The 26,749-nt window shown below is 44.0% G+C and overlaps 2 protein-coding genes across 5 annotated transcripts in view; one reads left to right on the forward strand and one right to left on the reverse strand.

Annotated features, from left to right (window-relative positions):
* The window catches only part of RACGAP1 (Rac GTPase activating protein 1), a 47,767-nt gene extending 41,683 nt beyond the window's left edge, over positions 1 to 6,084 (forward strand). For all 4 annotated transcript variants that reach the window (XM_056798279.1, XM_056798278.1, XM_056798277.1 and 1 more), the window contains exon 17: positions 4,918 to 6,084. In XM_056798279.1, the coding sequence (XP_056654257.1) occupies positions 4,918 to 4,993 (76 nt within the window). In that variant the 3' untranslated portion in view covers positions 4,994 to 6,084. The remainder of the gene's footprint in view (positions 1 to 4,917) is intronic.
* A 15,287-nt stretch (positions 6,085 to 21,371) lies between these two features.
* Positions 21,372 to 26,472, reverse strand: AQP6 (aquaporin 6). Its single transcript, XM_056798281.1, has 4 exons — positions 25,942 to 26,472; positions 24,398 to 24,556; positions 23,914 to 23,994; positions 21,372 to 23,149 (listed from the first exon to the last, which is right to left on the reverse strand). Exons 1-4 carry the CDS (start codon positions 26,308 to 26,310, stop codon positions 22,955 to 22,957), a joined length of 804 nt encoding a protein of 267 aa, XP_056654259.1. The 5' UTR covers positions 26,311 to 26,472; the 3' UTR covers positions 21,372 to 22,954.
* Between the last annotated feature and the right edge of the window lie 277 nt (positions 26,473 to 26,749).

Here is a 26,749-nt window from a genome sequence, read left to right on the forward strand (position 1 = left end):
ATTGATGCCTTTTGTTCTAATGACAGATCTCTGAATGTATCCCTTTCTCTTGCCCTATACTCACCAGCCATTCTTTTTACAAAGATTTTAAAAGGGGGGAAAAGTTAAAACAAACCAGATTGCACATCCACCATGCTTAACATCTCTGAATGAAAGGAGAGAGGTACATTTTCCCAACTCTACTTGAAGATTCAGCCGGGCATTATAATTGCTCAACTTGCAGAGTTTTTTGGTAGAGAGGGATGGGGAGTAATTATGATTATTATGTTTTTTTTTTTATACAATGCTTTTTTTTTTTTGGTCATTTCCAAACATTATTCATTGGAAACAAAGATCATTTTCTTTTCCAACCCCCCCCCCCATAGCCCACGAGCAATTCCACTGGTTATCACATGTGTTCTTGATTCAAACCCATTTCCATGTCGTTGGTATTTGCATTAGAGTGTTCATTTAGAGTCTCTCCTCAGTCATATCCCCTCAACCCCTGTAGTCAAGCAGTTGCTTTTCATCGGTGTTTTTACTCCCACAGTTTGTCCTCTGCTTGTGGATAGTGTTTTTTAGATCCCTGCAGATTGTTCAGGGACATTGCATTGACACTAATGGAGAATTTCTTTACATTCGATTGTACCACAGTGTATCAGTCTCTGTGTACAATGTTTTTGTGGTTCTGCTCCTCTCGCTCTGCATCACTTCCTGGAGGTCGTTCCATTCTCCATGGAATTCCTCCACTTTATTATTCCTTTGAGCACAATAGTATTCCATCACCAACATATACCACAATTTGTTCAGCCATTCCCCAATTGAAGGGCATCCCCTCATTTTCCAATTTTTGGCCACCACAAAGAGTGCAGCTATGAATATTCTTGTATAAGTCTTTTTCCTTATTATCTCTTGGGGTACAAACCCAGCAGTGCTATGGCTGGATCAAAGGGTAGACAGTCTTTTATCGCCCTTTGGGCATAGTTCCAAATTGTCCTCTAGAATGGTTGGATCAATTCACAACCCCACCAGCAATGAATTAGTGTCCCTACTTTGCCACACCTCCTCCAACATTCATTACTTTTCATAGCTGTTATGTTAGCCAATCTGCTAGGTGTGAGGTGATACCTCAGAGTTGTTTTGATTTGCATCTCTCTGATTATAAGAGATTTAGAACACTTCTTCATGTGCTTATTAATAGTTTTGATTTCTTTGGCTGAGAACTGCCTATCCATGTCCCTTGCCCATTTATCAATTGGAGAATGGCTTGCTTTTTTGTACAATTGATTTAGCTCTTTGTAAATTTGAGTAATTAAACCTTTGTCAGAGGTTTTTATGAAGATTGTTTCCCAATTTGTTGCTTCCCTTCTGATTTTAGTTACATTGGTTTTGTTTGTACAAAAATTTTTTAATTTGATGTAGTCAAAATTATTTTACATTTTGTGACTCTTTCTAAGTCTTGCTTGGTTTTAAAATCTTTCCCTTCCCAAAGGTCTGACATGTATACTATTCTGTGTTCACCTAATTTACTTATAGTTTCCTTCTTTATGTTCAAGTCATTCACCCATTCTGAATTTATCTTGGTGTGGGGTGTGAGGTGTTGATCCAAACCTAATCTCTCCCACACTGTCTTCCAGTTTTCCCAGCAGTTTTTATCAAATAATGGATTTTTGTCCCAAAACCTGGGGTCTTTGGGTTTGTCATAAACTGTCTTGCTGAGATCATTTATGCCAAGTCTATTCCACTGATCCTCCTTTCTCTCTCTTAGCCAGTACCAAATTGTTTTGATAACCACTGCTTTATAGTATAATTTGAGATCTGGGACTGCAAGGCCACCTTCCTTTGCATTTTTTTTCATGATTTCCCTGGATATCCTTGATCTTTTGTTCTTCCAAATGAACTTAGTTATGGTTTTTTCTAATTCAGTAAAGAAGTTTTTTGGTAGTTCAATGGGTATGGCACTAAATAAGTAAATTAATTTGGGGAGGATTGTCATTTTTATTATGTTAGCTCGTCCCACCCATGAGCAATCAATGTTTTTCCAGTTGTTTAGATCTAGTTTTAGCTGTGTGGAAAGTGTTTTGTAGTTGAGTTCATATAGTTCCTGTGTTTGTCTCGGCAGAGAGATTCCTAAGTATTTTATATTGTCTAGGGTGATTTTGAATGGTATTTCGCTCTCTAATTCTTGCTGCTGAAATGGGTTAGAGATATATAGAAATGCTGATGACTTATGCAGGTTTATTTTGTATCCTGCAACTTTGCTAAAGTTGTTGATTATTTCGAGTAACTTTTTGGTTGATTCTCTAGGATTCCTTAAATAAACCATCATATCATCTGCAAAGAGCGATAGCTTGGTCTCCTCATTGCCAATTTTAATACCTTCAATTTCTTTTTCTTCTCTAATTGCTACTGCTAGTGTTTCTAGTACAATGTTAAATAATAGAGGTGATAACGGGCATCCTTGTTTTACTCCTGATTTTATTGGAAAGGCTTCTAGTTTATCCCCATTGCAGATGATGTTTGCTGATGGTTTTAGATATATACTGTTTATTATTTTTAGGAAAGATGATTATGTTTACATTGTACTTGGTGTATATTGCTTTCCTGGCTTATCTTCAGTGGGCATCCTTTTGTCTATCTTTCATGTTTCCCTGAATTCTTCATATTAATCATTTCTTTGAGTATATAGTAGTATTTCATCACAATCACATACATTTGTTTAGCCAATATTTAACTGATGAGCATCTGATCTTTGCAATTCTTTATTATCATAAGAAATGCTGCTATGAATATTTTGGTATATATATACTTTCTGTCTTTGACCTATTTGAAGTATATATACTTAGCTTTGGAATTTCCAGGCAAAGGATATAGACATTTTAATCATCTTCTTTGCACAATTCCAAATTTTTTTTCCAAAGTGACTGATAAACCAATAAGCATTTACTTAGCATCAGCTTAGTCCTCAGCTCTCAGGACTTTGACAAAAATAAGCAATTCTTGTCCTCAAGAAGTTTACATTCTTCTTTTTTTTACTTTGACTTCAAAAAAAGTGCATTTTATTTTATTTTTTAATAGTAATATCAATTATTTAGTGATGTTTTATTTTTAGTTTTTGTTCTGTTAGGATTCTACCTTGATATACAGATTATTAAAATCTTAATATGGTTTTAAGCAACTAAAGCTATTTAAGTTTAAAACTACACTGTAAAGTATATACTGGGTAATTTGGGGGAGGAAGCACTAATACCTGAGGAGGTAAGAAAAGGCCCTGCAGGAGGTACTATTTACTTTCTTATTTTCTTTTTAAAAAATCCTTGCCGTCTGTCTTAGAATAGGTATTAAATATATCCATTCCAAGACAGCAGAGCAGTTCGGGCTAGGCTTTTGGGGTTAAGTGACTTGCCCAGGCTCACATAGTCGGCAAGTATCTGAGACACTGGGCTCTGCATGCACTCTATCCACTGTACCACCTAGGTGCCCATATAAATCTTCTTTATATGTAATCATCAGAATAACATTACACACATGTAGGACATTCTTGATTAAAGAATACTTAAATTTCTGTCTCCTTCCTCCCAAAAATGTTTTCCCAAGTGAAATTCCATAATAGAGATATTTACCATCATGCAGTTGATTAAAAAGGAGTAGATACTAAAGGATCCCATAAAAATAAGTTTTTGATTTGATAGAAAAAAAAAACTGCCTTAAAAGTTCTCTTACAACATGTTATCTCTCATACACATGTCAAAATTATATAAGATTTCTTAAGATATAACAGAACCTTGTTCAATCCTTTGATTATTAATATCAGACAAGGCATACACCAAAGAGATTTGTGCTTGCTAGAGGTATTTGTCCTATAGTGTGACAGAGGGGAGGTTCGGTTCAGAATCCAAGTTGAAGAGGGGCTTTAAAGATGGGGAGGTCCTCTTACCCACTTCTGTTTGTGAATGACATTATGTTGATTGTGTCATGCACCAGAATGCTGCAGAATTTACTTTTTTGTTTAATTTACCTTCTATCTAAGTATTGGTTCTAAGACAGAAGAGGGCTATACTTTGGGGGGTGAGTGACTGGCCTAGGGTTACACTGCTGAGAAGTGTCTGAGGCCAGATTTGATCCCAGAATCTCCTGTCTGCAGGCCTGGCTCTCTAGAGCCACCCGACTGCTCCTTGTAGGATGTTCCAGAGAAACATAGTAGAACACTGGACTTGGAATCAGAAACATTTAGATTTGAATTGATGTCACCATGGGTTCATTTGAGTGTAATTGGAAATTTGGTGCTTCTCAGTGCTCTATTTGTGTTGTCATCTCATAATTGTTCTGGTTTGGTAGCAGCATGTTTTGTGGTAGTAAAGTGGAGACAAAGTAAGTGCCTGATAATTGGTTCATGGCTGAACAAATTGTGGTACATGAGCATAAGAGACTGTTATGGTATCATGTCTGCATAAATGAAAAGGCTTTGAGTGCACTTAACTATGTGCAAGGCACTATAAAAAAGAGGAAGAATTTGGAAACCTAGGAAGATTTGTTTGGACTGATGTCAAATGAGGGAAATCATATATGCAAGGACTGTTAAGAAGCTGTGGAGGAGTGGAGATGAAATGCACTGGCCAGTCTTGGTCTCAGAAGAGGGAAAAATGCCTGTTTCTTCCTGTTGGCAAAGAAATGTGTTATATGCTATACAGGTATGACCAGGCTGCACATGCTAATAGATTCAAATCTGTGGCCAGAGGGACGTTTTTGAGTTTTCTTTTGTTATTGGAGGGAAGGTATTACAGCAGGAGTGTATTTGGGAAGAGGGGACACATTGTAGTGTGGTAAGACTGATGTTTTCATTTTTTTAAAACATGAATTTAAAAAAAGAGGCGAATAGTCGATATCGTTTGCCCATTTCTGTTGTACATTCTCTAATGTAATTTTATTTTATTTTAGGTTTGGAAGCAAAAGCAAGTCAGCTACCACCCTGGGACGTCAAGGCAACTTCTTTGCCTCTCCAATGCTCAAGTGAAGCCACTCTACTATCCTTGTTTCTTCTTTGGCATTTTTATGCTGCCAGAAAACCCACACCTGGAATTCATGTTTTGTGGCCTCCTATAGTCGCTGTTATTATTCTCCAGGCTTTTGAGCACACTTAATTGTGCATGGAGTTTTTATTAAAACATTATATAGACATACACATAGATATTTTCAATTGAAGTAGTAACACCTAATAGTTTTTGTTAACTTTTAAGTGAGAGAAGATCTGTGCAGGGTAGGGGTTGGAGGGATTCTTTAAAAATACTAGATTTGTTGTTTGGTTGTTTTGGGTTTTTCTTTTTTTTTAAAGCTTCCTTTTTACCTAAAGTTTCAATGCTGCCCATGAAATGACCCAGGTCTCCCAAGAATTTTTCTCTTGTGAGAATGGCAAGAATCCCATCTCTTTGACAAGGCTGGCTTGTCTTAGGGGAAAGTGGAAGTGGGGAGGGGGAGGGGATAGGATGGGGAGAAATAAAGGACTCTCAGCTTCAGCAAACATTAACATTTCCTTTATCACTATACCTTACTCCATTCTAAACTATGATAGTTTGGTGTGCCAGATAGAAAGATAGCATGCTTATACTAACATGATTTGATTAGCTCTTGGTATTAAGTGGGCACAGCCTTGTAAATACGATACTAAAGCTTATATTTATGTCTGGTACAGGACTGGAAGTTTCCATTAGTCGAGGTCAAAGCCAGTCTGTCTTTTTAAAAATGAATTTCTGCTGGCACTTGACCCTTATCTTATCTTATATAGAGGGACCTCTTCTGGAGGTCGGTATATTTTCTGTTGGGTGCCCTACCTGATGGTCAAGAGAGTAGAATTTAAAGTGAGTATTAGCACAGCCTTATATGACAGAGTAAGTAAGCACTGGTCATTTTTTTCTTTGCACTTTTGATGCTGGGATTTGCCCCTGGAACATGTGCATATCTCCAGGGTTTTTCTTCAAAAGACCTATCCCAATATTTGTAAAAATGGTTTCTTTTGTTTCCATATCTCAGCAACTGTACTGACCTTTGTCAAATGCAGATATTTGAAATGATAGCTTTGAAAAAAGTAAACTGCTTTTTCATTATGAACATGGGGTCTGTTTATTTTCCTGGTGAATACCTTCAATGCCCCCTTTTTCAATTAAAAAATTTTAATCTTATTCTTATGACTATCAGCTTGTTTTTGTATCACATTCATTTTCAAAGTATATTCCTCCCTCTTTTCACCCTTTCAAGGAACCACTCCTTGCAACAAAGATTGAAAAGGTTCAGCACAATTAACCATGTTGGCCATACCTGATAGGATTCATAGTGTTTTACCTTCTTTGTCCAGTGAACCTTGATCGTAATTACAGCTTTCAGTTTGGGCATTTTTTGGTGTGTGTGTGTGTGTGTGTGTTACCCTGCTTATGTTGTGGTCCTTGTGTTTCTATTTATTCTAAAATGCATCATTTCACTTTAGTCTCCCAAAATTTCTCTGAATTCTCCATATTCATAGTTTATTTGATCAAGGATGTTAACATCTGTGTACTACAACTTGTTTAATCATCCTCCACTTGGCTACCTACTTTGATTCCAATTCTTTGTCATCATAAAACGTGCTGCTCTGACTCAGATAGATATATATGGCACTTTTTTCCCTGTCTAAAGCCTTTTTTTCCTATAAAAGGTCTCCTTGCATATTGTTCTGAGTCTGTTAATAAAATCCAATTTTATTCCTCGACTCCTATCCTCTTTTCCCATCTGCACTATTAGGTTGTTCCCAATTACTTCACTGTTTGGCCACTGTTAATTCATATTTGAGCCCTAGATTTGTTCCATAGTTGAACTCTGCTTGGCCTTGCTCTTTGGAGGAATGTCTTTCATTTTAAAAAAGAACAAAAACCTTTGAGCAAATCTTTAGGGACTGGAATGATGCAGATCAAAAAAAGCCCACAGTCTTTGCTGCTTGGAACAAGCCTGTTAGAAGTGACTCTGGAGTAAGCTGGGATGATTAACTGAGGGCACCTGTGCTTGGAGCTCTAGACCAGTGAACAGAATGTATCTGAGATTGAACGTAAACAGTTGCAGACTTAATATGTAACTGTGGAGAAAAGAAGCAGCCTTTTGACTTTTCCCAGGAGGTGGTAGCTCTCACAGCACGAGAGGCATCTGCCTTGTCGAATTGGTCACAGACGGGCTCCAGCCCCTTCTTATACCCCTGCCAGTTGTTTCGCCCCTTGAACCCACCACTGCCTTGTCCTAAGTGCTATCTTTTTTTCCTTTTGTCTTAGCTAGCAAACAGACTTGGCCAGGGTCCACAGTTGCTGTTCTGTGTTATCTCCCCAAGGTGCATTTTAAGTCACTAATGTAGAAGGAGTAAATGGATTGTGTAATGTTAGTGAAGGCAAGACTACCCTATCCAGAAACTGATGGCCCATTAACCAAAAGGGAAATGGACCTGTGTGTCAAATGTTGGCAGCTCAGTTTGTGAGTTAGGCAGCAGCCTTAACTGTGAAAGTAGGTTGGGGGTGGGGGGGTTCCCTCAATGTATTAGCAAAGAGCTAGAAATATAGATAAGTGCTTTGGCCCTGGAAAAGACTTGGGTAAACAAAACTCCCTTCATTGCATAGGTGGGGGGTGACAATGGATATGGAATATTGTTAGAACTGGTTGATATGTTGTTTAGATTTGGTGAACTGCCCATTTATGTAATAAGGAGAGACTCTCTGGGAAGGGGCAGGGGAGGGATATACTTGAAAATGAGACAAGAAACAACATTTTACATAATATAGAATAGATTTGCTTTTAAAGGGCTTATTTTGCTGAAAATGTGTTATTAATAAAAGATCATGATGGGAGCCTAGTTTTTTCTTTTTTTCTTTCGCTCTTCAATATCCATGTCCTATTGATGCCTCCTTTTACCATAACTTTATTGCAGGTTAACTTTTCTGTCATATCTTATTAATAGGATCTTGAAAGCATTGCTGTCTATTATCTCTATACTCTGGCAGAAGTCTTTTTAAAAGCAACTGAGTTTGCTGTTCACTTAGCTGAGTGGGCATTATGTAGTTGGATTCAGCAGTGGGGCTTGCTTTCATTATTTGTGGGTTAGTTTTTTTTTTAACTTCTTAGAGAAACTAGACTCATTTGGGCCTGTCACTTATGGTAGTCTGAAGTCCTTTGCTCCAAAGAGGTGGAAAAAGAAAAGTTGGTTGTAGAATTTTATTCTCTTGGGCAACAGTCTTAAGTTTTATAGCCAGGGATGGCTAATAGAGAACTATATGGTAGTTCCAGGGCTCTGCTCCTTGTTATTGTGGAGCTGCTGTGGGTATGGGATTATTGTCTATACTGTCAGATCTGGTTGGTATCTGGTGTAGTTTTGCTGAGCTGCCTTTTTAGTTATCTTTTAGTCTTTAAATTGTTAGCGTGAAGCAAGCCGCATATGTAACTTACGTTGCAGACGGAAAACAATGAGCAGATGGAGCACTTGCTCCATTTCTGTCCATGAGCGCAGAACCAGTCTCCACCTTTATCGGCTCCTTTCTGTTGAGGAGGCATTTTGGGAATCAATTGCCATAGTTGCAGTAGAGAGGAAATGTTCTCAAATCTGCACTTTCGAGTCTGAGCATGACTAAGCAGAGATGTAATAGTCCATATTAGAAGTGTGCCTATAGTAGGTTCTAACTCGGGCTTCAGCTACTAGAGCAAAAAGCTTTTAAGCAACCAAAGTTTGGGATCATGATTCATTGTGCTTTTAGTATAAATAGGGACAAGTAGACAAGCCAATTAACTTAACAACTTGGTGGGGCAGAGGTTAAGAAGCTTTTTTTGTTCCTAGTACTGATACCTTTTGTAAATAAAGGGGAGTAACCTAATTTATCTAATTGATTAGATACTTAATACTTCATAGTTGTATTTGTTGATGGTTTCTTATTAATTTAAGCAAGCAAAATACAAGCTTGATTTTGGAATGACCTTGTTTTGTATGAGAGTTTTGTCCTTTCCATATAGTCACATGGTGTTGAGAATATACAAAGAGCTAAGAAGACCCTTTTCAGGGAGTTCTAGAATTTTTTCTCTTCTACAATCTTCACTCCCACTCCTCTCTGTCCAGTTCCTGATCCATATATTTTGTATTTCTTCCTCCTTACCTCTCACTGTAAAGACAAATGTTGCGCTTCTAAGCGTTATTGAAGTATGCTTCAGTCTTTGACTACCATGTAAAAACCATACACTCATTTCTATCGAATGTTCTTTTTGAGAATAGTTGCCTCCAAAGCCTTGCAAGTTGACTCGGCAAAGTGAGGGCTAATCTTGTGAAGGCCTGTGTTACCCTCTAGTGAATAATCCACGTAGTAGTAGATGCCATAGCCAGTGCTACCGGTTTCCCACACAAAAGATGGTTATAATCTTGCAGAAAGAAAAAGGGAGCAGCTCTCCAAAATGGGTCAAGACTATTAGGATATGGCAAGTCTGGTTGTTATTCTTGTCACTATATAGCTTTTGTGACTTTTCATTCCTTCTGAGGGCTACTATAGGCATTAGTCAGCTAGAGAGCTGTATTCTGTCAGTAGATGGACACCTGTCTAAGAAAAGGAGAGTTTAAGGTCTGGCATTAATCCATTTTCACTGCTGGCCAGACATGGAGTAGCCTGTCATCCCTCCCATTCCTTCAGTACTTGTGTTTTGTCCTGTGGTCAGTATAAGAGTACTTCCTCAGTCCGTGAAGAATCCAGTAAATGATGCTGTATTAGCTAGGTCTACTAACCCTAATCCTCAATTTCTATGTGGCTGTTCTATAGGTCAGAGGAACATAGATTTAGAGTGGGACGAATCTGACTTGGCTAAGACAGTGCCCTATCCGGACGACGAGGGCATGCGTTCTCTCCCAATTCACATTCCTCCGAGTGTGAGTGAGTGTGTGTGTGTGGGTGGGTTAACACTTTCCCACTTAGTTCACCAGTTAAAGATTAAAATCTGTAAAATGTCCATCGTTTCAGTTCCTCGGCAGAATGGGGGTTTTCATGAGATCTGTGATCTCATTGATATGGGTACCCCCACCCCACACATAGTGCAGCATAGCTACACCTCATTCTGTTTATCTCGTTTGCCCTTGTCTTCCCGTAATTCCAACATTCCGGGTAGCTTCCTTTCTATCTTTTGACACTACAGAGATCAGTAAAACACATCTATCCATTCTTGCCAACCCTTAAGACTCTCGCACCTTTTCTGGGCATAATCTCTCTGAAGTCTTGGATCCTGGTTTTCTTGTACAATTCTTTGTGCTGCAGCCACTGAGGACCTCTCCATTGCCCTTTTGGATGACCCTCAATATGAAATCTCTAACATTCAACAATTTTCCATCAGACGGCACCCCTGAAAGATAGGTATGGGGAGGTAAATGTACGTGCTTCAAGGACCTCTACTTTCAGGGAGAATCCTGGCGTTATTACAAGAGAGTGTTTCCTAGAGACAGCCAAGCTTTCCTCCCTTCAGTTCAGTTTTTCTCTTGGCTCACTGTCCAGCTATAGTGATTGTCCAAGATGGATGTGTCCTATAGATCCGCTCTGTAGGGCAGACAGACAAAAGTGACTGTCCAGTAACTTGCTGCCTCTGGGGAGAAGGGGGACAGGGAGGGATCAGATCAGAGTTATAAATGCAAAGGAATTTGAGGAGGAAAAGACCATTAAGTTGGGGGGAGGAGTAGAGATTAGGGAGGTGCTGGCACCTGACCTCAGCCTTGAAAGAATTGAGGAGGCGGTGAAAGAGATTAGGGAAGGCCCGTTTTCATTTTTATCCAGTGTCTTGTCTTCCCCCTCCCCCTCCCCACCTCCTCCTGACAATCAGAGAAATATTTTAGTCATTAAAAGAAGGCTGGGAAGCAGAGGCGCAAAGGAAGAAGTCAGCTTTGGGGGAGGGAGGATAATTATTAGAAGATGAAGAGGTAGTATTTTCCGGGCATGGGATACTGCTTGTGCCAATGCACAGAGGTAAGAGATGGAATACCAAGTTTAGGAAATTGCTGTGTGCCAGCCAAACTGGACCTGCTTGTGGCAAAATAATGTAAAATAAGGCTAAAGTGAAGCCAGATTTTGAAGGGCCCTAAACGCCAGATTGAGGAGTTTGCATTTTATTCTATGCGCTGTACAGATCTTTACCCACCATTAAAAGGTAAAACATCCAGCAAAATATAGAAATGATGTAGCACGTTTTATCCCTAGAAACCCCTGATCTAGCCATAGAAACCTTGCAGTTGCTTTTCAGAAGGGAGATGTGGTTAACCATAGGTGATAAGACCAGACCAATATTTGTTGGATCGGAATAAGGGCTATTTTAGTCCTGGAAAACTTGAGATCCTGTTAGAGACAGCAAATAAAACTTAAGGAAGGACCTAGGATTAGCTGTCAGTGCTATCTCCCTGACTGGGACTAGTTTTGTTTTTTTTGAAAACAGATTAATATCTTTTGTTGTATGTAACAGACCCTTCCCAATAAGTCCATCTACAAAAGAATATTCCTGAAAAGTTTATAGCTTCGTTAGCCAAAAGGCTTTCAATACCAAACCTACTGTCAGGTAAGTAACAGGCATGTGTTAAGTGCTTACTGTGTGTATCAGGCTGCTCAGCACTGGGGATAAAAGAAGAAAGTCCTTGCTCTTGGAGAGGCTGCATAAAAGGGGAAGGGGACATTAAGGGATCTTCTAATGGAAGTCCAATGGCAAAGTCCTCGAGAGTCAGAGGAGAATGAACCCTGGGGAAAAAAGGGCTGGCATGGCAGAGGAAGGATTGAGGGCAAGAAGAGCCTAGCCACTAACATTCCAGAGTGGAACAGCAACTGAGTTCTGGTGGCGTTGATGCTGTGCTAACATTAACAGCTGGATCTGGCCAGAGTTTTGTTGGCCTCGCTCTTGGCTCATTATATCATTTTATACATGTCTTCCCATGTTTCTCTGAACTCTTCCTATGTGTCTTGTGGCTCAGTAATGATGTTCTGTTCTTAGGCCACCCTTTACTCTCTGTGGGGAATTTATTTCCAGATTTGTCATAAGTCATGCTGCTGTTCTTGACTATTTTTGTACATACGGGTCTTGCTGTCAAAAATCTCATTAAGGTGTATATATCTATTGGTGTGTCAAACGATGTGTACGATTTAGTGACTATTGCATAATTTCACGTTTTCCAAAATGACTGAAGGAATTGCCATCCCCACAGTGAATAGTGCCACAGCTCATATCAAATGAGTCCTGGCTTTTATTTAGCAGCTTTGCTGAAAAGGTGTGAGAGGGTTTGATTTTTTTTTCTTTTAAAAAATGGATTTTCATTGCTATCTTTTGTCTTCACACAACCCGCAGTTCCCCCTTTATTTCTCTTTTTTTCTGGGGGTCCAAAATAGCCATTCCTTATAACAAAGAATAAGAAAAAGGAAAGGAAAAATTTCAACATATCCAAAAAGTCTGATGTTGTATACATTGTTCCACACCCCAGGACCCTCCCTCTGCAAAGGAGAAGGGGAAGATATCGTAAATGTCTTCAGAGGTCAAGTTGATAGCATTTTGAAACATTGATTTTCCCTTATTTTTTAATTAAATATTTTAGAAGGTTGTTTTGTTTTGCTTTGTTTTTTAAGAAAAAGGAGGGAGAAATCGCTAAAAATGTGTGCCATGTACAGCACTTGTGGACCTCCCATCTCTGCAAGGGGTAGGATGGGAACATCTCCCGTCTCTTCCTCCTGGCCACTCTTGTCCTTTGTTCATTAGCAGCATTCATTTTCAGTGGTTTGGGGGTTCTTCTTTCCACTTCTATCATAGTCGTAGGCTGTGTGCTATTTTCTTGGCTCTACATCTGTTGACAGGTCATCCTATTCATTGTTTCTAACAGCACAGTCATATTTCACTACATTCATGTGCAGCGGATTGCTTGGCCGTGGGGGGGGAGGGGGTCTAATTTGTATTTTTCTGATGATGCTATCAATTCGTTTTGTATGAAAACTATTCCTGTCCTTTGGCCACGTGTGCTCTCTAGGTCGTGATGGAGCATTTCTGTACAGGGAGCGAAAGGTACTTGCCATTGGGATGGGGACCAGGAAGAGAGGCGAGCGATGCTGCTTTAGGTGGGCCCTTTCAGAAGGCAGAAGGGTGGACTAGAGGAGTGTGTGCCCCGGGCGGCACGGTGCAGATGAGTGTCTGAGCCAAAGCCATCAGGCTGCTTCTAGAACGTGTCAGCGGATTAGCTTCTTGGCTTTCCCCCTGAGTGGCATTAGCTCTTAGCCTGTCTCATGCTCACCATCTGGCTCTGAGCAAGGCGTCTCGGAGTGATCTCTCGGTAGCTTACTCTGTGCCAGGGCCTTCCAAGGACTGGGGGGAAGAAGGCAGCCTGACCTGGGGAGGGGGCGAAGGGCCAGCAGGGCGGCTGCCCCCACTACCTCCCCTCCTGTCCCTTGAACAAGTGGAGGACTAGTTTAGTCGTTAGAAGGAGGCTGGGGGGAAAGGGAGGGTGAGTGGAAGAGGTGAGGTTGGTGGGGAACGTCTGTTTGCTGGAAAGCTTCTAAAAACCCAGTCAATAGCCAAGAGGAAAAAAGGCATTTTGAGAGGAAGCAGCCGGCGCTCTGTGGCTGATGTTTGCTCACTTTTCCTCCCTCCAGGATGGCTGAGAGAAAAGAGAATTCGCATTATTTTCCTGGCTCCAAAGCCAAGCCTAGGGGTGGAGGGGACAATGAAGTCTCCATCCTCCTGAAGGGCTGACTGTTCTCTCCTCCCAGGTTAATGCACGCTGACGGAGGCTAAATGCCCGATGCTGCTGGACAGAGGCCAGCCTCTCAGCAGAGCAGCCACCCTAGTAATACAGCTGCTGGCATTAAAGGGCTAAGCCTTTTCCAGCTGCTTGCCTTAGCAGGCGCTGCCTGCAGCCGGCGGCTTAACCGAGCTGTCTAAGCCCGATTAGGAGGAAGCAACTAATCTTTTCATCTTCTGACAGCGGGGCTGGAGGTCCTGGCGAAGACGACTTGGGGGATGGGGAATCTAAGGGGCAGAAAGAAGCAGCCCTCTGCCCTCTCCCAGCGAGCAGGCTTTCCCAGCCTCGAGAGCTTACCTTTGTCCTGGAAAGCTGGCCTGTCTGTGTCTCTTCTGAGCAGAGCATCAGGGAGGAGAGAGTGCTGAGCCAGCAGCTAAGAGCTGAAAAAGAAAGCTGTCCAAAATAAGATATGGCCCAGGTAATTGGGAACAGACAGCTGTGGGGGTGGGGGGCCCCTGGCATCCTCTCTTCAGGGCCTGAGAGACAAAATGAATCTGGTGGCCAGAGACCCCTCCACTGGGGCTTGGACTGTGGTGTACCCTCAGAGGGAACTATATTAAAGCCAATTATTTGTCCTTTCCCTTTTTTTCCCCCTTTTGGTCACCCTGACAAGGGGTTGGAGATCTCCATTGTCAGAGAAGCTCACTGAAATGACAAAGTAGCCCATTGCCTTTTGGGACAGCTTTAATTTGAAAATTCTCTTTGAGCTTCAATCTAGCATTATAATTTTTACCTTTTGAGTTTAGTTTTTCCTTTGGAGATCAGATTGTCCTTTTACAAGTTGACAGCCCTTCAGATCCTTGAAGATGTCGTGTTTCTCCTCCCTTCCTCTAAAAAGAAACCCTTTCTTTTTACATGCTTTCTTGAGCATCCCTAATTTCATTCATCAGACTTCCTCTAACATTATTTCCATTGGCCTCCTCTGCCCAAATTCCCCTTATTTTACGCAAGATCTGAGCACGAATTTAGGGTTAGATCCAGATGTGAACTGATCCATGCAGGGTACAATGGGATTCTCTCACCTCCCACCTTTTTTCAGCTTCAGTGTTGATATACTGAACAACTCGGTAGTCAATTGAAATCCCAAGATCCTTTTTTCAAATGACCTGCTGTTAAACCACTTCTACCTTATTCTGTTCTTGGACAGCTGGTTTTTTTTTTAACCTGTTGGGGGTTTTTTGGCCCAGACCTTTGATTTTCTTTGAAGAGGCTGCTTCTTCTCAAATGAAGATCCTCCCTTTATCAATGAAGATTAGCACCTGCTTTGCAGCTCATAGCCTTAGAATATAACAACCTTTCGGAAGTGGAGAGCCAAGGGAACAGGGTGAGAACCCAGAGAAAATTTCCTACAGTTCAGAAATGTCTTTCCACTGAAGCTTTACTTGCTTTGCAATTTTACTCATAGACTTTGTGGAAATCCTTTCCTGAACCAGGTTGTTAACTTCTGGTATGTGAAACAATGGAGGATATGGGTAGGATGAATCCAATTTTGTCACTTTAATAGTCGAGTAAGGGGCAACCCTTTAAAGTGTGTAAAGGGAAGTTACTTTTTTGAAAAGCAAACCATAAACTTAAAGAACTTGTATTCTTTGGATTTAGAAGAATAAAGATAAAGAATTTAATCAAGAGCAATAAAGATCCGTGCATCTAAATTTGATTGTACTAGCAATAGGTATTCTGGCCCTTCTAAACTAGGAATGTTTAAGGGAACATCACTAACCTATTCACTAACCCCAGTAGTTGGCTGAGTGGATCACTGTTTGATGCCTCCACGGTGTCGGTCATTCATTCAGGGATCTTTTCTTCGGAGGAGCTCTGACCATTAGGATACTAACTGTCCTAACTGCCAAGTTCCCCACTTTTCACTTTGACTGTATCCTCGACCATTTCCCATTATTAACTATCATCACTCTTTTCTTCTAAAAGAAATTGTTGTCCTGTATTTGGTTGGCTCCAGGGGACTAGGTTGATTAGAGCTCCAGGCAAGAGACCCTTCCTCCAACTGTGGAGAAAAGGGAAAACTCATCATCTCAATGGCAAGCTCAGCTGCTTATATATAGACAGACAAATGAAGGGAGCCCTTTTTCTTTAGACCACAGGTCTGTCTGTCCATTTAAGCGGTCCTTCTTACTGCCTCCCACCTCTAAGACCGTGGCCTAAGCTCATTGATTTGGTGGTCTTGGCCTCCAATTTAGTGTCCCTTTTCCCATTGTCTGATGTCGTTGGAGCTCTAAAACATCATATTTCAATTCCTTTCCCATTCTGCTTGTTAACTACAGCCTATTAATTAAAGCTGCTGGACTCCCCACTCTCCCCAATCCTCCTCTCTCCCCCCAATTCTTCTGATAAATGCCTGTGGCTGCACCTCCACACAGATGCCTCTTGCTGAGAAGTGATTATAAGCCTCTTCTGTGCTGACCCCCTACAGCCCAAAGTAAGCAGGACTTGAGCCACTGCTTCATCTTGATTAGCCCCTAGCTTTTTCCTGCTCATTACTAAGAGCTGGCACTAAACTGCAGCTTAAGCTCATCCTTGTGCTCAATGAGGTCAGCGCACTTGGCCTGGTCTCCTTAGTCTCCCCAGAGCTGCTCTAGTTTTGGAATCTGAGGGACTAGAACACATCCACCTCCTGGCATTACTGTTTGCAGCTCTGACCAGGCAGCCCAGTTCGGTCAAAGTTGCAGTGTGGGATTTTTGTTTTATTTTGATCTGTGCTGCGGATACTGTCTAATCTGGAAGGGGTCTGTGGCAGGAACAATATCAGGTTAATTTTCCAATAGAAGTTTTGGAAACAGCTTTTGGGGCTTGATTGACTCCTAGGACTAAGGCACAGGCCACTGGCATAGCTTCTTGGTGGCTTCTAGGCGTCAGAAATGCCGGGAAACCAAGATATCCCTCCGGAGGGCTCTGTTCAGCCCCCAGCAGTGGCAGTGCTTGACTCAGCTTTGGACAGGGAGGGAAGGGTTTAGGCCCCAGGAGAGTGGACCACAGAGACCCAGAATGGGTGCTGAGATGGGTCAAGTGAGACCCAATGGGACCTTTTGTTTAACCAGGAAATGTTGCTACTACTATAGTGACCAGTGGTCATTGGACAGCTTCCCAAAGAGTAGTTGGAGAACCAAAGGGTGGTGCATTGTTGGAGATGGCTTGCTTTGACAGGAGAGGAGAAATGAAGCTGTTTACCCAGTTCACTCAGAAGAAAGGGGGTGGGAGTTGCAGATCTCAGAAGAATTTTCTAGAGAGGAAAAGATTCCATATTCCACGCTCTCCTGTGCCCTCACTCTGCTTCCTCTCTCCTTTAGCCATTCCTAAAATCAGGGTTGTTGATGGATAGCCCTAGGGCAGCTAGGTAGTGAAGAGGACAGAATGTAGGTCCTGAAGTCAGGAAGACTTCAAAAATAACCCCAAACACTAGCTGTGTGTCCTTGGGCAAGTCACTTAATCCTGTCTGCCTCAGTTTCTTCATCTGTAAAATGAGTTCGAGAAGGAAATGGCAAGCCATTCCACTATCTTTTCCAAGAAAATCCCAAATGGAGTCATGAAGAGTCAGCCAGGGCTGAAAAATGGCCAAACAGAAATCCACAGCCTGAAACCATATAAGAGATGGAAGGTCCTCTAGAACAAGTGTCAAACAAACACATTTGAGTTCAGCATTAACAAGATTAAAATGTAATTGGAAAGCCCTTTAAATAAAAACAAAGCATTTTACATTTTAAAATGCGTTCTGATTTTTTTCAAACCTCCATTCAACACGGGGGTCTTTTGGCTTTGAATTTTGGTTTTCTCCATCCTGGTCTTTGGCTTTCATCAAGCTCTTTGACCCCTGGCCTCACTGACTTGTGTAAGCTCTCCCTCAGCTCTTTCCTTCTCTCCATAATCCTCCCCAAGGAAATTCTTCCAGATCCTCTTACTGCCCTAAAAGGCCCTTATCTGCATGTCTTGTCTCTTCTGCCCTGAAACACATGGGGGATGAGATGATAGCTGGACCCTGGCCGCAGACATGTGGATCTTCCTTGCCTGGAAGGTTTACCTTCTCTCTTTTGTCACGGCTGCTCTGGATCCTGATTCCTTTTTGGAAGGCAGCCCATCAGGACTGATTCTTCCTTTAGGCAGTGCTGGGAGGCCCCAGTGTTTGGCCTCATCCACTTCTCTTCCCCTCTCTGTCCTGTAGGCACCACGTTTCTGCCCGGACCGTTAGTTAGGTCTGTGCCTGGCTGGGAAAAATTAGGTTCTGGGACCCTATCTGTGTGGACCGGCTTCAGTTTTCTGGGTCTTCCTTCACTCGTGTGTGTAAAAGGAGTTGGACGAGATGATCTTTCAGTTCTGACTCTGCAGTCCTTTGCCTGTACTACAGAAGCCATCAGCATAAACTAATTGTATTAATCACCATGGCACCCCGTCCAAGCCCCCATCCCTTTCCCTCCCCCTCACCAGTTGAGTTATGAATTGCAATTGCAGATGGCTCCACTGATTGAAGGCAACACTCAGCAGGGAGAGAGGGCATATCAGATTACACACCATTAATTAAAAACTTCCCCTGATGAAAGAAGGAAAGGCACACAAAGGACGTGCACATCTGGGGAGCTGAGTGCTCTGGGAGCCTGGCACCATCACCCCAGAAGGGCTTCTTAAGCCAGGCTTTTCCCTTCAACTATGACTAAGGAACATTGAGATAAGGGATCTCATTCAGCCCCCCTTTCCCCATATCCCAACAGCTCAAGCAGTTTGGCTTCCAGAGAAGACCTTTGGTTATAGTTACGGTTGATGGATCCCTCCTTAAAAACGATGACAGAGGGGCAAAGAGAGCCAGACCTGGAGTTGGGTTCAACTATAGCCTCATACTTCCAACCTGTGTGACCTTGGGCAAGTCACAAGCCCGATTGCCTAGCCCTCTTTTGCCTTGGAATGATACTTAATACGAATTCTAAGACAGAAAGGGAGGGTTATTTTTTGAAAGTTGCAGCAGGTGGGATGGATGAGTAAGTCTAATTTAAATTCCGTTGAAGCTTATTTATCATCTCTTTCTTTAGTGGAACTAGAAAACGGGGGGTGGGGGGGAAAAATAACTCTTTGGAATGACCCCGTTGGGAGCTGGAGAAGAGTGGACCCCCCCCCCTTCTGAGTATGGAATTCACAGCTCTCCTTTTGACCTCATGAGTCCCCACTTTCAGACTTTGTGTATGTCCCATTTACCTTCCCTATTCTCTTACAGTGTTAAACTGATCCTCTTTCTTCTGGTCTAACTCCTGGGAGCTCCACTTGGAATTCTGGGCTAGAAACCAGGGAGGCTTCTTGGACTCTGCCATTGAAGATGTGACCGTGTCCCCCTCCTGTACCCCCTGTAAAACTGAAGGGGAAACTGGCCTCCTGGGGATCGGGGCATTGAGCTTGATCGCATCACCCCATCCTTGAGGCTCTTTCTAACCTTGAATCCTGGGAAATTAGCAGAGAGCTAGACTACTGTTTACTTCACTGCAATTTCTGAATACATACAAATTTACACTTAAAAGCCTGTGAGCTATCTGCTGGGAATGATAAGGATTCCAATTTTAAATATGTAGTGGGTGCCTAGGAATGTCATCATTCCTGCCCTTTGACTCCTTTTGTCACTCCTCCCCAATCCCCTAAATGAAGGATTTGGCCCCCTGTGTTTAGCTGCAGGGTACATGGAGATGGGCGCCATAGAAATGAAGTGTCAGCCTTGGTTTGTCTACTCTTCCTTTCTCAAGTGCCTCAAGAGTGAAGAAAGGAGGAGCAGGAACCAAGGGAGGCAGACACCCACCATTAGATTGAAGAGGAAACTTCTCCCCCCTCCCTTTTTAACGGAGAAGTCCTATCTCTCCCTCCTATTACTAACTAATTGCTTTGCACCCAATTTAATGAAATCATTTTGCTAGCAATTAAAAATGTTTTTTGGCCATTTCTCAGCAAGTCATTCTCCCCCAACCATCACCACCACCACCACACACAAAATAACTTGTCACAAATACAGCTAAGCAAAACAAATTGGTGCATTGACTAGGATTGATGCTGCGTTCTCATTTCTGACTCCTCTACTGAGAGGGGAGATGGTGGTTCCATTAGGGTTTCCAAAATGCCAACTTTTTACAGCCTTTGCGGGGAATTTGGTTCTACTCTGTTTTCAATTCATGATCTTCCTTTCATTTCCAACATTTATCGAGCTGTTCAAAGTATGTGTATGTGTCAGGGGGTGGAGATACCTGCAATCAGCCATCCAGTCTCCCAAATTCCAGATTGGGATTCGCAATTGCCTATTGGACATCAGTTGACTTTTCTGGAAGGGCCTGAAACTCATTATGTTCAAGACAAATTTAGGATGAAAGATAGGCGGTAGAGCTTAAACACCAAGAGCACAACACAATGGGAATTCCAGGAAGAATTTGTTTAATATTGATAAATGTCCATTTTTGATAGCAGCAAATTTCACTTTATGGCATATAAGTATTTGGGTTGGGATAAAGCCATGCTGCAAGGGAAAGCTCGAGGGGGTACTCTTTTGCAACCTTGCCCAGACCTAATCTGACTTCCTTTACCAATATGCCCCATTACCTAGGAGATTTATTCTGGCTTGAATCTTCCAGGGGAGGTCAGTGACAGGCTCTCTTCTCTTTTCCTTCCCCCCAACTCATTTCTACATTAGGACAGGACACAAACCCTATCCCCTAACAAAAGTCTCTCCAGGTTTCCTTGGCCCAAGGCTCCCTACATTTGACATGCTACTACCGGCCACCGAGTCATCTTTGACCCTTCTATGTCTTGCCTCATATAGTCATCAGTTACTAGGGCCCATCAGTTCCACATCCAAAATATCTAACACGTTTCTATTTCATTGTCACTGCCTTAGTACAATCCCTCATCACTGCTTCTCCAGATCATAGCCCCCCCTCTCTCTTTTCCTTCCTTCCTCCCTCTCCCCCTTCCCTCCCCCCCTTCCCTCCCTCCCTCCCCCTTCCCTCCCTTCCTTCCTCCCTCCCTCCCTCCCTCCCTCCCTTCCTTTTCTTCCTTTCCTTCCTTTCCTCCTTCCTTCCTTCCTTCCTTCCTTCCTTCCTTCCTTCCTTCCTTCCTTCCTTCCTTCCTTCCTTCCTTCCTTCCTCCATTCCTTCCTTCCTTCCTTCCTTCCTTCCTTCCTTCCTTCCTTCCTTCCTTCCTTCCTTCCTTCCTTCCTTCCTTCCTTCCTTCCTTCCTTCCTTCCTTCCTTCCTCCATTCCTTCCTTCCTTCCTTCCTTCCTTCCTCCATTCCTTCCTCCCTCCCTCCCTCCCTCCCTTCCTTCCTCCCTCCCTCCCTCCCTCCCTCCCTCCCTTCCTCTCTTCCTTCCTTCCTTCTTTCCTTCCTTCCTTCCTTCCTTCCTTCCTTCCTTCCTTCCTTCCTTCCTTCCTTCCTTCCTTCCTTCCTTCCTTCCTTCCTTCCTTCCTTCCTTCCTTCCTTCCTTCCTTCCTTCCTTCCTTCCTTCCTTCCTTCCTTCCTTCCTTCCTTCCTTCCTTCCTTCCTTCCTTCCTTCCTTCCTTCCTTCCTTCCTTCCTTCCTTCCTTCCTTCCTTCCTTCCTTCCTTCCTTCCTTCCTTCCTTCCTTCCTTCCTTCCTTCCTTCCTTCCTTCCTTCCTTCCTTCCTTCCTTCCTTCCTTCCTTCCTTCCTTCCTTCCTTCCTTCCTTCTTAGAAGAGTGGTAAGGGCTAGGAAATGAGGGTTAAGTGACTTGCCCGGGGTCACATAGCTAGGAAGTATCTGAGGTCAGATTTGAACTCAGCATGGCCATTTCTTTCTAACCAGGCCCCATGGCCTCCAGCCTCTCTCTTCTTCAATCTGTTTTGCCCATTACCCTCTTGATAATATTCTGCCATCCCAATTCTCTGTGGCCTCACACTAGCATTCTAGCTCTAACCCCAGAGCCCTGGGCTTTTGATTGGGGGGAGTTTGTCATCTGTAATTTGTCTCAGCCCCACCACATTGTTCCAATCTTGCCACAACAAATCCACTGCCCTTCTTCCACCCATAGTTCCAAGAACAATCTGATCAATACTGTCATTCCTGGAAAGAACTGTCAAAACAATGGCCCTATAACTGCCATCTCTCTACTTTCTCAAACCAAATCATCTCTCCCTGGCCATAATTTCCCTTTAAATGTTCCTCTTTTAGAAAGTAAGCCCTTTGAGGGCAGAGACTTGTTTTGCTTTTTGATATCCTCCAGCAGTGCCTAACAAGTAGTAGCAAGCCTTAATAAATGCCTCTTCTTTCATTCATTCATAGCTGTCCCAGGAATGTTGCCACACCGCTTCTCAGAACCTTTGCTATATGTGTAAGAATCTCGACTCCTTATGCCATTTGAGGCCCCCCTTAGTCTCATGCCACTCAAGGTTTGTTGATCTTGTCTGATCTTATGCTGCTCACTATCATATATATACCCTATTCTTCAGGTAAACTAAGACTAGTTGCTATTCCCTACTAGTGGTCTTGGGCTTTTACGGGACCAGTCTTTTTGTTTTGTTCTTTTTTCCTGAAATGCTGTCTCTATTGGATCTTTACCCATCCTCTCTCTAAGCTCCAGTTCAATACCACCTTCTCCACAAATGTTTTCCTGATCCCTGTCCAAAAGTGGGAAATGATCCGTCCTTGAATCTCACATAACTCACAACCTTTTTTATCTTTTATCTTGTTCTGTATTATAGTTTTCTCCATTTTGTTACTACCTCTACTAAACTTCTTGAGAGTAATAACTATCTTATTGATCTTTTGAACTTCCCCACTGACTAGCAAAGTTCTATACACAGTACAGAAGTGTATTAAGTAAGTACTTAATATAAATTGTTGTGTTGAATTAATTCAAAAGTCTGGACCTCCCTCCTGGGTTCTAAGTCAGCCCCCTTGCTTCTCCCAGCCACTAAGAGATAAAGGTGATTCAGATGCACTCTGGAACTTTATTCTGACTCGAATTTTTAGATGGGTTAGTGATATCCTGTCTCCTCTTTTCCCTCCCCTCCCTCAACTTCCCCTTGAAACTCACTTCCACATCAGGGAAGACAAGGACACAAGTCCTCTCCCTGACCAAGGTGCCCCAGATTTCTTTGGCCAGGTGCTTGCCAGATTTGGCATGCTGTCACTAGCCCTAAACAGTCTTGACTTCATACTCCCGTCCCTCCTACCACTGGAGAGTACAGATTGGAACCAAAATATTCTACACCACGTTAGGCATCTCGGTGGCCTCTGAAGTGGGCTCTGGGTCTTTCTTTTGAGGCTCTGTCTTCTCAGCTTCCATGGTTCCTGTTAAAATGGCCAGCCTCTGAGACAGAGTCTTGGTGTCTGGGAATAAGATGAAGTTGTAGATCAGAGATGCCAAGAGAGCTCCCGTCAGTGGTCCCACCCAGAAGATCTGCAGGCACAGAGAAACATGGATCCATAAGCCTATGTGCCACCTAGGGCATGGGGATTTCTCTGAGCACCTACCCCCTTTACTGCTTACCTGTACGATATTAAGTATCAAGTATATTATATATATATAATTATACATAAATAAATAGATATATAATATATAAATAATATATAAGTATATTAAATTTATTGGGAGAGACAGCTACCTATAAATACTCTCTATGGAGTCCGAGACCCACAGTAGAAAAGTGCCCTGGTTTCTAGTCTAGTGAACTTTCTCCAAAACTTCACCACATGGATGGAAGAGTCTGACCTCAAGTATGAGGGTGGAGGAGGCACAGGACACCAGAGTAAATGCTTGGATTTAGGGGCGCCTTTTCCCCCTACTATTTCTTCCTTCCCTCCAATGGTACAGCCAAGAATTTGAATTATTCTGTTTCTGTATCTGGTTACCTGACTGGCTCTTTCTCTTTAAGTTCAGAAACCAGTCTGGCTGGAGAAGCTGGATAAGGAAACAAGAGTTTGAAGCTGTAAACCTGAGACAAAAACAGGCTCAACTCCTTGTTCATCTTGTCTACTTCCTAGCAGGCCAAGCCCAGGTTGGGGCCAAAGCATTGGGGGTTGGCCAACCAGGGAGGTCTGTCTTGTGAGGCCTCTGTGTCTCTTCTGTTGCCAGTTTTCTAGTAAAGCCCTGGACTAGCTGAGTTCCTTCCTCTAACATTCACCCTCTCTAAGATCATTTGCCTCCCAGCCCCAGGACCTCACCCAGTGGACAGAGAACTTGCCAACGATGACAGCCGGACCGAAGGATCGAGCTGGGTTCATGGAACAGCCAGTGAAGTAGATCTGGGAGAAGACAAAGGTGGTGGGGAAGACAGCAGGGTGGAGAAGGAGTGAGGAGAAAACTGGGGAAAATCCATCTCCATTTACCTGCCCTCTCCTCCTGCCTTGAATGGGAACTGTGCTATGGTGTGGATGCTGTTGAGCTCATCCCATTCCCCCAATCATCTATTTCTTGGGAGCAGAAGAGATTATAGCTATTGGAAGCTGGAGTGCAGGAGACCAATTTGAGGCAGAAAGGGTCACTCCTGAGGCTTAAATGGGCTTCCCTCCATCTCTCCAGCTTTCCAAAATCTCTCCCATCTTCCCCCAGCCCCTAGACGAGGAAATCTAGCACCAGACAGGGAAGGAGGCTCTTTCCTTCTCCCTTCCTCCTTCCCCTGTCCCCCTCCATGGTGAATCATCTTACCCCAATTAGGTGGCCCAAAGCCACTGAGACCCCAATTATGGCGGCAGGAGAGCCTGCAGTCTGGCGGCTATCGGTGGAAGCGAGGACACAGAGCACCAGCTGAAGGGTCAATACCAACTCCACAGCAACAGCCTGGAATGAGGAAACGCTGCCCCGGACCTGAGAGGGGATGCCCAAGGGGCTTGTGCCATGAACACGCACACACACTCCCCCCAGCTGTGCGCCATTGCCCATGTGTGTACACATTGCACAGATGAGATGCTTCTGTCTCATGTTCTTCCTTCCTCTTACTCTCTTGTGTTGGGCTCAAGGGAGGGAGAGGCGCAGGTACGAGGAGCAAAGAGGAACCCTGCATCCCTCTGCGGGGTGACGTAGTGGAGGGAATATAAAGAAAGACCCAGGAGACAGGAAAATAGAAGGACTTAGTCCTGATTCCAACACATGGCATTCTACAAGTCAGATCATTTCTCTCTGCCTCAGTTTCCACAGCCCCACAATGGGGGGAAGCAGCCAGGTGGCTCAGTGGATTTAGAGTCCAACCCAGAGATAGGAGGCCCTGGGTTCAAATTTGGCCTCAGACACTTTTTAGCCATGTCACTTAATGTCCACTGTCTAGCCTTTACCACCCTTTTGCCATGGAACCGATTCACAGAATTGATTCTAAAAGGGAAGGTAAGAGTTAAAAAATAAAAGGTGCGGAAGACTTTGATGCTTCTAATGGAAGGTTGACCATAATCATCCACCAAGATTCGTCTTCCCATCTTCCCTGGAACTTGGCCAATTCCTAATCCCTCAACCAGGAGCCCTGACCTCACAGAGAAGGTCCAGAAAGACGTGGTGGTTTGCTCAAAGCTACCCAGTTCATAGGATTCTGCCTGCCTCACAGGATGGTTCTGAGGACTAAATAAGCTAACTGGTGTGGATGTTCACTTAAAGAGTGTTGGTAGATTTATTCTCACTTCCACTGGGGCCACCACAGGTCAACATGGCCCCATTTTGGGTTTGGAGGGGCAGAGATGGGAGGGAAGGTGGGTCCAGACAAGTTGGGGCTCTGTTTGGAGAGCTCATTCAGGGGATGTAGAGCGGCTAGAAGGAAGGTGTGTGGGGCGATGGATAGAGAGGGAGCTTGAAGAAAGGAGAGGAGCAACGTTTGGGCTGTGGGGGACACTGAGTCAGACAGGAGCCAGCCAGAACTGGGAAAAGATGAGGGGGGAAAGCTGGAGTCCCTGTTCCTAGCTTGTTTGTCCCCTCTCCTCTTTCATAGGAATTCTGCCACCCTCCCATCTTCTGGCTCCGCACTTCATGGCGTCTCCCACAAGGCCTTCTCAGCTCAGGATCCAGTGCCAACATTTCACTGGACACATTTAGCTCTCTAGGCCCCGGTGTCATTAAATGACTGGTCCCCTGAGACGTCTTCTAAGGTCCTCTCCATCCCTTCAGCTTCTTTGCCTTGTGATCTGAAGATGCTCCTCTCCTCTTTTCATGCCCTGGAAGTCTGGACTAGCCCGGCCTCCCTCCCCTGGGCCCCCTCCAGGGGTACCTACCACGTTCACTCCCAGGCTTCCTCGGATGTCCCCGGGGGTGACTCCATAAAGCAGAGCTGCTCCAGCCGTGGCCCCGGCCAGCTGGGCTACCACATAGGCCAGGGCCCTGGGCAGGGAGATGTTGGAGCCCACCAGGAAGGCCAGGGTCACAGCTGGGTTGACGTGGGCCCCACTCGCCTTCCAGGTGACTTGTACAGCCATGGCTGTGGCCAGATTGAAAGTGATGGCCACCTGGAGCACGGAGGGCATAGCCGAGGGCCAGCGGAGGGCCGAGCCCACGCCGAAGAACACGTAAAGCCCCGTGGCCAGGAACTCGGCAAACAGAGCCCGGCTGCTCGCCGCCCAGAGCCGGCAGACCAGCATCCTCATCCTGCCTCCCTTCCCCGCCTTCTTCTCTCCTAGAGCCCTCCTCAGCTCTCCCCTGTGCCCGGGTCCTCCTCTCTGCCTCTCTGGGGCTCCTGTTTACCCTCTGCCCGCTCCGCTTCTCACGGATTCTTCTCGGGCTTCCTCGTCTGCCTCGGGAGGAACGTCCTGCCCAGACTGACTGGGAGCTCTGGGGGTGTCGCCTTTTTAAGTTCACCCGCCGCCCCACCCCACGTGCTCGCCTGAGCCGGGCTGTCCCAGCCACAGGCCGGGCCGGAGCGCCCCGACCGAGCTCAGCCTCAGCGCAGGGTTTTCTGAGGCTTGACTTGGCTGAGCTCGCCTAGCTTTGCTGCCCTTTGAGGCTGGAGGGCAGGAGGGGGAGGCAGGCTGGGCGCCAGTGACTTCTGAGCGGGCAAAAGCTCGGCTCTGCTAGAGGACTCGAGTC

The sequence above is a fragment of the Monodelphis domestica genome, chromosome 5 (assembly GCF_027887165.1).
Source record: "Monodelphis domestica isolate mMonDom1 chromosome 5, mMonDom1.pri, whole genome shotgun sequence".
NCBI lineage: Eukaryota > Metazoa > Chordata > Mammalia > Didelphimorphia > Didelphidae > Monodelphis > Monodelphis domestica.

Coding starts and splice junctions, on each gene's coding strand:
- AQP6 (XM_056798281.1), bottom strand. CDS start 26,310: ATGAGGATGCTGGTCTGCCGGCTCTGGGCGGCGAGCAGCCGGGCTCTG. Junction 24,557..25,941: donor GAAGCCTGGGAGTGAACGTG/GTAGGTACCCCT, acceptor ATCCCCTCTCAG/GTCCGGGGCAGCGTTTCCTC. Junction 23,995..24,397: donor CTTTGGGCCACCTAATTGGG/GTAAGATGATTC, acceptor GTCTTCTCCCAG/ATCTACTTCACTGGCTGTTC.